Genomic DNA, 11,640 nt, shown 5'->3' with positions numbered 1-11,640 from the left:
TCTACTCACCTACCCATCCATACATCCAACCATCTATTCATCCACTCACCTATTCATCCATTATTTACCAACCTATACATCTATATTTTTTAAATAAATGAGGTTCATAGAGGAACGGTAACTTTCTTCTAACTCTTCTAACTTAACTCTAAACTGCCACCTGTCCTTTCTTCTTAAACATTTGACCATCCTCTGTGAACTGGATTCTGATTTGATTTCAAGTGTGGCTTTTACATGGGAATAGCAATGATACCCTTGTCATTTACTACAAAGGAAAGAGCCATATGCCAGGAAATTAAGCATCACTACACAAAAGGCCTCTGGAATTTCCCATACCCTTTGGCACATGCCAAAGAACAAGTCCATGTACCTATGGGTGAGCTAGAGAGCAAGGAGAAGTTCACCCTGTGGAAACTGGTAGAGTGGACAGGTAGGCACTTCCGTGGACAGGGCATGTTCACCCATGGGCCATCTCCACTAGGGGCATACTGGGCTGCTTCCCGGTAGGGTCAGCTGATTCCTGTGGGTGTTCAGGCTCAGGCTTTTGCATAGTGTTGCTCTTGGTGACTGAGGCGGCCAAGGGAGTCCTGGCAGCTGCAAAAAGGAGGTGAGACCAAATGAGGGGAAGGAAAGGGAGTGTGGATAGAAAGGAGCCAGCAAGTCAAGGATAGATGAGACGTCAGCCACAGGAGGAAGAGCCCGCTTGTTTGGATACCGCTGAGGAAGAGGATGTGGATAGGGGCCATGTGGAGAGCAAGATTCACAGATGCATGTATGCACTTGTCTTTCCATCCATGTTCATTCGTCCAACAAGACAAAGGATGTCAGTATCAGAAGAAAATTGCGAACGGAAGTATATGCAAAATACCAAGGAAACATTTTTTACAAAAGGAAAAAATATCTATTTGATAAGTTGCAGGGGTGAGGATATTATGGAGGAAGGCAAATTTCACTCACGATCTTTAAGCCAAGACATGAAAGTAAATATAGAATCAGCGAGCCCCGAGCCACCTCTGGTGACTCACGCCCACAATCCTAGCTGCCCTGGAGGCTAAGATGTGAGGATTGCAGTTCAAAGCTAGCCTGGGCATGAAAGTTGATGAGGCGCATATTTCCAATTAACCAACAGAAAACTGGAAGTGATGCTATGGCTCAAAGTGGTAGAGTGCTAGCCTTGAGCTGAAGATCTCCGGGACAGTACCCAGGCCCAGAGTTCAAGCCCCATGACTGACCCCCCTCTCCAAAAAAAGGGAAACCAGCCAACCCCTGTCCTTCTCCATTCTGTGGTCCATCTCTTCTCACACTGTCAGCTCGCAGTACAACTGCTGCCCCCACTGAGTTGAGTCTAATACCTGCCATATACTTTCTGTGATCTAACCTTTCTGAGTCTCAACAGAAAAATAGGGATGACACACTCCTGGAGGACTGTCATGTTATTTACATATAATAATGTGTAGGGAAGGCTCCTCAGAAGGATGCCCGGGACCTATGCAGAACATTCTCAAAGCAACTTACTCTTTCTTACTAATCATCTGAAGCGAGTAATAGTAGCAGCACCTTCATTTATGAATTTTACTTCTCTGTCTTTGGACTAGAAAAGAAAGTTAAGGCCATTCCCATCCCTGGCCTCCCCAGCCCTTGGGGAAACACGAGAAGCTGAGCTTGAGGATCTCCTGTGTGCCCCCACTCCCCTTAATCCTTCCTGAACTTGGGGTGGGGGTGGGGTGAGGGCGGCACTATTGCCACACCTGTGCAGCTCTGACAACTCCTGCCTCTAGGCAGAGAAAGCAATTTCAGAAATGACATGTTGCCAACAAGCAGAAATCAGCTTGTGAATTAAAATGTGTCGGCATCAGGTGACCCCGGGCTCCGAGGGCTGGCTGCATGAAGACAGCTGAGATTAGAGGCTGTCAGCTCGGGAGGGGCTACATGGAAAGGGGTGGCAGGATGGGTGGGGGGTGTTCTGTTGCCCCTCAGGCCCTTGGCTGTCCTGGACTTGTTCAGACAGTGGGGCAGGAATTTAGACACGGGGTCTGCCATGGCTCTGACCAGTCTTCACCTCTCTTCTGACCACTGTCTATGGTGGGGGGCCAGGTGGGGGGTCCGGCTCTACTCTCCTGAGTCAGTTCCAGCATAAACAGACTAATGGGTCTGAGAGAGCCAGGAAGGAATGTGGGCCCCACAGCCCCTAGGGGACTCAGGAGAGAGGAGAGTGGGGGTGGGGGAAGACACCCAAAAGGCAGCTAGACTGTGTTCTCCAAGGATGCAGGGAAGAGAGAGGAAGAGGACCAAAAGAGATGAAAGGAAGGTCTTACCAGCCATGCCTAATGTCCTTTTGCTTTCTTAGGCCTTGGTTCAGGTACCCCAGGACTCCCAGAGCAGAGGTGGGGAAGAGTCACTTGTATCCTAGCCTCATTAGTCAAGATGGGGCCTTTTGTATAGTAGTTCGTTTCTGTGAGAAACTAGATACACCATGGTGTCTTGGTTAAACTAGGGGACATAGAGACATACTCAGATCAGGAGTGCCTGAGAGGTCAGACACACATAGTAGCATCTTGGCATGCTAGAAATCTCTTTCCTTGTCTGTGATGTCTCTGAAAGCTGGATCTAGAATTATAGGACCCCACTTACCTCCTTCTTGAATATGGGTTCCCCATCCCAGATCCTTGTTCTGGTTTTTAGAAGCCTAGCACCAGATTTGCTCATTGCTGAGCTGGTGGCCATATTTCCCACCTGAAGATTTGGGTCTGTGGGGAGATTGTTTCATATGCTTTCAGGTATCTGAGGAGCAGAGGAGTTGACCTCAAGGCCATCTTAGTCACCCCAGGACTGGAGATCACTGCATTCACATGCCATTGAGTTCAGCAAAGCTGGCAGGGATGGGAATCCTTGGGGCCAGTGAGGAGAGGGCAGTGGCAGAGTCTCCAAAGTAGGAGGGTCAGGTGCAACGACGAGCAAGTACGACTCACCATTTCAAAATAGATCTCTCCACTCTGTGCCTTCCCCACTTGCTACAAGAATCCCACTAGAAGAGGGTAGATTGACCATCTCCCACTTACAGTGAAGTCATTCCAGGGTCTGAGAGGAGGATGGGAGTGGGCAGTAGGCAAAAGAACATCATATCCTGCCTCTGTTACTCAGCAAATGCTTTTAAGCTCCCTGAACTTTAGTTTCCTCATCTGTATAATGGGAGTGGAAATTCTTACTCCATTGACTGTTCATGAAGAGTAAAATTCATAAGGATAGAGATAGGATATAGATGAAGAAGAATAAGGAGAAGAAGGAGGAGAAGGAGGAGGAGGAGGAGGAAAGGAAGGAAAGAGGAGGAGAAGGAAAAAGGAAGAAGGAAGGAGAAGGAAGGAGGAGGAGGAGGAGAACAACAATAACTAGGAGAATGTCTCACACATAGCAGGGGTGATGGAATGAGAAAATCAGCACTTGGCCATTCACTTGGACAAGAATCACCCATGGATGCTGAACTGGGTAAGAAGGTTGCTAGGCAACGAGATGTCCCATAGTTTCAACATGCTCACAGATGAGCCATGACTCATAACAGGAAAAGGCATGGGTAAGATCAAGCTGGAACCACCTTAAGCAAGTGATCCAATTTCACATTATCCGCCAGGGGACAAAGCTGCATCCTGTAGCTCCTGACAATGCACATGAGGAAGGATACCCAAGCAGATTCATGCTAAAATATTGTTAACTTGAATGTGGTTTTGAATAAGCAATCAGGCAAACCTCAGGTGAGAGATGCCCCCATAAGACATATGGCAGAACTCTTCCATCAACCAATGCCAAGAAAGCACAGTGCTGTATTCTGCTCTGGAGTAAGGAATAAGATCCCTACATGAGTGCTGAGGAGATCTTGGGGTGGGAAGAAGAGATTATAAAGGACATTTGGGGGAGTAGGTGGAGAAGTTTGAAGATGCACAGTGCTGGTATCTTGTCAGTGTCAAAGGGAAGAAATCTTCCCTCTTGAAATCATGAGCCAGGCTTTGTCTCCATCACTCCTGGTTCACTTCCCTCCCCTGCGTATAGTGACAACCTTGTTCTCAGAACATTCTTGTCTGAGGAAACCCATGCTACAGTACTGGAGTGTTTTGCTGTCTGCAACATCCCATAAATGATTCAACAAAGTAAGTATGGGGAGAGAGTGAAAAAAAGAGACAGAGAAGAGAGAGAGAATGTGATTAAATGTTTCTGGAGGAGGGAATGGTTGGAGCCCACCTAGTGATTGTCTCAACAAGCCCTGCTCCTTTAGGAAGAGTGGCAGCTTCAAGCAGCTGAAGGTGGAGAGGCCTGAGGGCCTGTTTGGAACCGGTTTAGGGGGCAGGAGTAGGGGAAGGCTCAGAGAGGGGTGGAGGAGACTGAAGACGGCAAAGGGTAGAAAGAGCACAGGAGGCTGCTTGCTAATGATAGTTTCCGGTACAGCACTTACTATTCCATGCCTCAGTTGCCCACCAGGCAAGGGTCAGGTGAGAAATTAGAGCCTGCGACTGTGTGTGGCAGAACTAGCTGGAGTCTGGGCCCAGGAGCCCTGGGATACAGAAATATGTAAGAACTGGAGAAAGATGGGGTCCTCAGGACTGCCTGCCTCCCCAGGGATCCCACATGAGGCAATGTGATCCCAGGAAGGGGTAAAGATCTGGAACAGGGCAGGTCTCAGCTGAGAAGTGAGCTCTCTCTGCTGTCCTTGTTCAGAAAATGTCTGTGGGGGGCCGGGAGTTTGGCCTAGTAGTTATAGTGCTTGCCTAGCATGCTGAAGACCCGGGTTCGATTCCTCCGTACCACATACATAGAAAAAAGCCAGAAGTGGTGCTAAGGCTCAAGTGGTAGAGCTCTAGCCTTGAGAAAGTCCAAGGACAGTGCTCAGGCCCTGAGCTCAAGCCCAGGACTGGCAAAAAAAAAAAAAAGAAAAAAAAAAAGAAAATGTCTGTGGGTCCCTGAGCTAGATTCTCCAGGAGCAATCACTACCCAAAGCCTGCTGGGAAGCATTGTGGCTGGAGGAGGGACTCTGGGATTGACATATACATGTCCAAAGCATTGCAAGGTCATCTCTGGTTTTATTTTTTTCTATCAGACCAAAAGGCACTTTGTCTCATCCCACCAGCCAAAGGTAAGGGCTCTAGAAATACTTAGCAGCTCCTGAAGAGACCCTGGCTTCGATCTAACCTGACTCAGTGTAACCTGGGCTTGATTATATCCTTCCTCTAGACCTCAGTTTACTCAGACTCCATAACATGAAGTGATTTGGCCCTGCATCTGAGAAGGCACAGCCATATGGGGATGTAAAAGCCCATGCTTTGAAGGCCAGCAGCAGATGTGTGCTCAAATCTTGCTCCCATCGTTTTCTGCTGGCAGTCAGGAGTCTACAAATCTCATAGCCTCCATTCCTTAACCAGTGCAGATGGGGAGTGTGCACCAGGCAGGGTTATTGCAGTAAATCAAGAAACAAGAACAAGACAAATAAGTACAACTCACCAGCGTGTCATTTGTTGCTTTATTTTCTTCCCCCCTGAATGTCAAACCCCATGAGATTGGGACTTAGTCTTATAAACTCTTCTATCCTAGAACCTATGCATTTCAGCAGGGGCACCCTAAATAATCATTGAGTGTTTGTGTGGATGTCATGAATCTCAGTGACTGAAAACTTCCATTACAATGCAGACTCTCATTGCTCACATATGCATGGTTCCAAGGGGACTGTTATTGGCTGCAAATGACCAGGATTAAACATAAGTGACAATACTGTGGGACTGACTGACAGCTTCCCCATATCCACTGTGCTGTGTGGTTTGTAGCTTGGTCAAAATCCACCCTTACCTGTGATATATCTACACAGTAGGTGGTCTTGCTGTAATTCTAAACCATCCTGGAGCCAAAAACATTGGAAAATCACAGATATTGGGAAAAGAAACTTGGGAAAGCATGACAGAATTTCTAGGTCTGGTACAATCTGGGCAGTCATCATGTCTGCTGGGCCTAGAGGATGTCAGGGCAACTGGGCTCATCTAGATCAGGGGACAGGTTCTGTGTGCCCACAGGAGCCAGGCAGGAGTAGCTACAATTGAACATTTGGGGGATCACCCATGCCTCTGATCTGTTAGGGTTCCCTTATCCTGACTGACAGCAGCCACATGGGAATACAGGTCTAATTTGGAAGTGTGATTGTTTAGGGGGAAAAAAAAAGAAACTCAGAAAACCAGTAGGGGAACAACTTGTTTTTAAAAGACAAATAAAAATGAGAGCAAATGAAAGTCACTTGTGGACTAGGAGGGGCCCTGGATTGTATGTGATAATATGTGAAAAGGGAGGCCCCTGGAAATGACTTCCATGGAAGTCCTGGTCTTTCCAGACCTTTCAGAAAGTTCCAGTCTCAGAGACATAGGATGCTTCTTGTAGGGAATGTGAACATGTCACCCAGATCTGAGAGGCCAGGGTTATACTCAGTAAGGAAAGGAGCCTCTTCCCTTAGTTCTTGGGCTCCCAAAGTTAAGGGTAAGTTGGCTTCCTCAGTGCTTATTTCTTCACTGAATGATTCTCTTCCACGTAGCCTGGAGCACAGGCTACATCACTGGGCTCCGTTTGGAAAGTGGACCCCTAACATGGCCCCATCTCCCTCAGAAGAACAGTGAGAAAATCAACGGAGATTAAATGGCAACGAAATACAAGTGTTTCTGAAAATGAAGTGCTTTGCAAATGCCAGGTGGGATCATCCTCACTCTCATTATTATTATTATTATGAGCAAAACACATTTGCAGAGCAGAAGAAAGGGGTACAGGACCCAGAGGCAAAGTCTTGCCAGTGATATCATAAGGAACCCATCCAGCCCAGCAGGGATCATTCCAGGTTGAGACACATGTGGACCAGCTGTAAGACAAGACTGTCCTGGGGTGCAGGAGCGCCCCCCCCCGCACCAGCTGGTGCCCAGCTCATGGAGCCCTAGTCAAGCCAGGCTGGAAACATAGGATCCCTTCATGTGCAGCTCATGAAATAAATCATATAAATAACATAAATAGTTTCCCATATATTCTTAGCTATATAAATTATTCTCTTTCACCCTAAAAACTATTATCTGTGAGGTAGAAAAAAAAATACCCTGTGAGCATCTCCCTTAGGCTGCAGAATGAGAGATTAGTCACTCTGCTCCCTAGGGGCCCCAGCGGGGCTGTAGTGGATCTTTAGGGGTGACTGGAAGAGAAAGGAAAAAGGGTAAGAGAGGGCAGGTCAGAGCAGAAAACACAAGTTCAAGGGCCCTCAGAGCCTGCCCTCGGCCAATGACCTAGGGTGCTAGTGTTAATGGCCAGTCATGACCTGGGTCCTCCAAGCCTGTCTTTTATCCTTTGCACCCTTGCCCAGTTGACCACAGATGATATTGTTCCCAAACTCCTGGCCTGTGGGGCCTCTGCTGCCTTCTTTTCAGGACTGGATCAGAGCTGAGCAGCGTGGAGTGTCACAGGAGAACAAGACTGCAGCAGACAGGCAGAGGACAAAAGTCTCCATGAAGTGAAAAGTAACTAGAAAACCAACTCCCAGCTCTTTTTCTTCTCTTGCCAGGCTGTAGGTCAGCTGCTGAGGTCCATGACATCATTTATCCACAACGTCATTCCAGTGAGACGTCTCTGGTCACCTGTGGCTTCCATCAGAGCCTCTGCCATCAAAGATCCTTCTAGCATCCTTGGCCTGCCCTGAGCCACAGGTCCTCCTGTGGCTGGTGTGGCTCATCCCTAGCATTCACAAGGGTGCTGAGAACTGGCCCATTCCAAAGTTTCTTGATTTATCAGAGGGACAGCAACTTTGCATCAAGGGAGGAAGGAAGCTTACAGGAGGGTGTGGCAAAGCCACCAAGAGGCTAAGGACTTCCCAAACGAGGTCATTTCCTCCTGGCTGGCCTTAAGCACTGCTCTGGGGAAGAACATGACCTCCCACAGAGTGACCCCAGCAAGGTTTTCATCCTGTCCAAGAACGATGTGGGCTGCGCTGCGGGAAGCCTGCGCCTGGCTGGTAGTGTGTGCATCAGTGCGTGCCTGGGCATGTACACAACTTTCTTTCCTTCTGAACAGGGCCTTGGTAGGAGGTACTGGATATGCCATAAAGAGCCAAGAAAGGAGCAAAAATCTATTCCTCAGGTAGAACCTGATGTATAAATGAAGGAGGCCATTTAAAAGCCAGGCATGATAAAGCCTCAGGCTGGGCAAAACCTGAGTTAGATAAACAACAGGCTCATAGCTCATGAACTGATGGCTCTCCTAGGTCAGTGTCACCAGCAGGTATAGGGACCTTAACCAGGAGGATCCCAGCTACCTGGAGTTGGCAGAACAAATTCCAAGGCAGGCAGAAACACTAAGCTTGCTGCAACTCTGCCTGGCACCAGGACCTTGTCCCTGTCCTCCTCTAGGCTTCCAAGACAAGTCCTTGTGACTCCCTGTCCAACCTCAGATGCACCATCTGAGCCCCACCTCAGGGACTGGCTCACTCACCTGTCTTATTTGTATTGGAGTCTTAGTGAGCAGGGCAGTAAAGCCCTGGAGACGAGAAGGGTGCCTAACTAAGGCAAATTGGGAAGATCAAAGCCCAGGACACAGGGCTCCAGTGCCTGTATTTGACTTGGGTCCAGCCAAGCTCAAAAAAAAAACTTTGCTTGCTGGGAACAACTAGCTCCTACCACCAGTTCCAGCAGAACAAAACCACCAGAGGAGTGCAGGCAGATGGCACTAAGAGCGCACCATATTTTGGGAAGGCCCAAAAAGACTGGACTGACTTCCTCCCAGATGGACACCTGCCCCAGCTGCCCTGCCTCCTTTCTCTGCTTTCTTCCAGCTCCAATCTTCTAGAAATGGAGATGGCAGGACATCCTTCATTCCCCAGCCAGCCTCACCCCTGCTCTCTCTTATTTTCCATCCACACCCTTTCCCCAGTCTACCCTCCCATTTCATACCCTCAATAAGGTCAGGGACCCTGAGGCTCCTAGGCAGGGCTTGGCTTCTCGCCACTATGGAGCATGGAGGGATACAGAAGGCTGGCGAGGGCCTGTGACAACAGAGGTGGTGAGCAGAGCAGGCCAGTGTGTGCTTACATTCTGTGTACCTGCCTGGAGGGGCCTCGGGAATCCTGGCAGTGCCACAGGCTCACGGGTAGCAGCCTAGCGCTTACAAGTGTACACAAGCTCCTGCTGGGCACACTGCTGACACTCCACGTAGCAGCACCACTGCACCTGACAGTGGCAGGAGAAGACCACCAGGCGGCTCTGGGTGTCATAGCCCCGCCCGCAGCACAGGCTGCTGCAGCTGGCCTCCCGGGAGCACACTCTGCCCGCCGTGCCTGGGGAGTACTTGCTGGGCCGGCAGAAGCTGGGGGAGTCCTCCATATAGACCAGATCCCCTGATCGGGGTGTCAGGCCCTTGGTGGGGCCACTCAGCTTGGCAGGTGCCCATACCTCCAGGCGGCCTAAGGCCTCATTGGTGGCACTGGACACCTTGATGGCGGAGTCATAGCGTAGCTTCAACACCTGGCCTGTCTCTCGGAATGGTGAGAGTTGCTTCCAACAGGTGCGCACGGCACAGGAGCCTGACACACCATGGCACTTACAGGTGGTCCTGAGGCCGCTCTTCACAGCCTGGAAAGAGAGGCAGAGTAGAGGCCTTTTCGGTAACCCAAGCCTCTCCCAATGGGCCCACCCTGGTAGGGAGAATGAAAAGAGTGGACTCAAGTTTTCCCATGAGGCACCTTTGTGCTAACTAGGAAAAGGCTCTGCTTTCTCTGTGTAGTGTGTGCAGTGCTGGCAGCCTGGTGCAGGCAGCGTGAACCAGGTCTCAGGCGCACCTTCTCCCTTGACCCAGAGTTCTTGTAGAGCGTACAACCCACATGACAGAATACCACCAGTCATGCTTTACTCAACTCAATGATGAGGACACAGGACACAGAGTTTGGCTTATGCTAATGGTTCATGCCTGTAATCCTAGCTACTTAGGAGGCTGAGATTTGAGGTTTAAAGCCAGCCTGGGAAAGAAAGTCTCTGAGACTTTTATCTCCAATAAACTACTCAGAAAAAGCCAGAAGTGATGCTATGGCTCAAATGGCAAAAGAAGCTCAGGGCTAGAGCCCAGGGCCCAAGTTCAAACCTGAGGACCAGCAAAAAAGGAAAGAAAGAAGGAAAGAAAGAAAGAAAGAAAGAAAGAAAGAAAGAAGAAAAGAAAAGAAAAAGGAAAGACAAAAGAGCTTTTCCTGACTCATTCTGATAGACCTGGAGATCCATTACCCTCCACACTATACTCTAAGAGCGCCCCCTGCTCCCCACCCCCCTCCTATGTAAGCACAAGTATTAGGACTTGAACTTGGGGCCTTTTACTTTCACTCAGCTTTTTCTGTTCATGTCTAGTGCTTTACCACCCGAACTATGCCTCTAGTTCCAGACTCTCTCAGACTTGCCTGCTTGGGCCTTTAACCACAATCTTCAGATCTCAGCCTTGTGAGTAACTAAGATGATAGGGCATGAGCCACATTGGCACCCAGTTAGTCCCTCTCCTCTCTGTGCCTCCTCCATCTCTGTCTGTTAATTGGAGAGAGCTGCATACACTACATCAGAGTTATTGTGCAATGTGGACTTTGTCCTTAGAAGGAGACTCCAACATATCCCTGCTTCACTAAGGCCTGGCGCCATCACTGCCCTGTCATCAATGACACTCAGACCCTTCTCTACTTCCACTCTATTGCTAGTGCTTGGTGATGGTCTATAGCAGATGTTCAGAGTACATCAGCTGAAGGAGTAAGATTCATCTTTGTGTGTGTGTGTGTGTGTGTGTGTGTGTGTGTGTGTGTGTGTGTGTGGCCAAAATGCTGGCCTGTCACAGAGCTTGCTTCTCGACTCTGAGTGTGCTCACCTTGATACCCACGTGGGTATTGTGGGCATCAGCCCGAGCCCGCAGGTCCTTGCTTCCTCTCTTCGGCCCCAGGAAGTTGTTCAGGAACTTGGTGCTGTACTTGAGGTTGTCACCACACACGCCCCACTGCCAGGCTTGCCGACTCTCCAGGCCTGGGGAGTCATCACAGGTGCAGCGTTCCATGCGCCCAGCACTGCAGGCTCGGGCCAGCGCATGCGTGAGCGCGGCTGAGGATATTGCATACAGAAAGGCTGTCTCCTTGAAACCTGTGTGAGGCACGCAGCCATCAGCAGAAAGGAAGGGATCTATGGTGGCCTGCTGTCCTCTGAGGGCTGGGGGCGGTGAAGGGGGTACTATGGTGGGTAGGTTGGCAAATTATGAACCCTAGGATACAGCTTTGAGTGAGTGTCACCTGCCCTTTAGTTTCAGGCTGAAAGCTGCCAGTAAAATGGAATTTCCAAGTCAGGCTCTGGTGGCTCAGGCCTGTAATCCTAGCTACTCAGGAAGCTGAGATCTGAGAATCGTGGTTGGAAGCCAGCCGAGGTAGGAAAAGTCCATGAGACTCTTATTTCCAATTAACCACAAGAAAATTGGAAGTGGCACTGTGGCTCAAAGTGGTAGAACACCGACTTTGAACACAGAAATAAATAAATAAATCTCAGGGACAACACCGAGGCCCTGAGTTCAAGTCCCATGAATGAAAGAAACAAAACACAAAAAAGAAATGTTCAGATTCCCTTATGGAGTTAGTACTAG

At 49.2% G+C, this 11,640-nt stretch overlaps 1 protein-coding gene across 1 annotated transcript; it reads right to left on the bottom strand.

Annotated features, from left to right (window-relative positions):
* Positions 1–9,146: 9,146 nt before the first annotated feature.
* Wnt9b (Wnt family member 9B) lies at positions 9,147–11,067 on the bottom strand. The gene is made up of 2 exons (XM_090351624.1): positions 10,885–11,067; positions 9,147–9,620 (listed from the first exon to the last, which is right to left on the bottom strand). Exons 1-2 carry the CDS (start codon positions 11,065–11,067, stop codon positions 9,147–9,149), a joined length of 657 nt encoding a protein of 218 aa, XP_090207750.1.
* Between the last annotated feature and the right edge of the window lie 573 nt (positions 11,068–11,640).

Source organism: Megascapheus bottae, chromosome 17, assembly GCF_031878675.1.
Source record: "Megascapheus bottae isolate mThoBot1 chromosome 17, mThoBot2.hap1, whole genome shotgun sequence".
Classification (NCBI taxonomy): Eukaryota; Metazoa; Chordata; class Mammalia; order Rodentia; family Geomyidae; genus Megascapheus; species Megascapheus bottae.
Note: the sequence above shows the minus strand (reverse complement) of the source record. Positions and strands in the feature narration are given on the sequence as shown.

Bases quoted from the DNA above. Each gene is read 5' to 3' on its own strand.
- Wnt9b (XM_090351624.1), bottom strand. From the start codon at position 11,067: ATGGAACGCTGCACCTGTGATGACTCCCCAGGCCTGGAGAGTCGGCAA. The intron at 9,621-10,884 runs GTGAGCACACTC...CTCTCTTTCCAG, and splicing joins ATACCCACGTGGGTATCAAG to GCTGTGAAGAGCGGCCTCAG.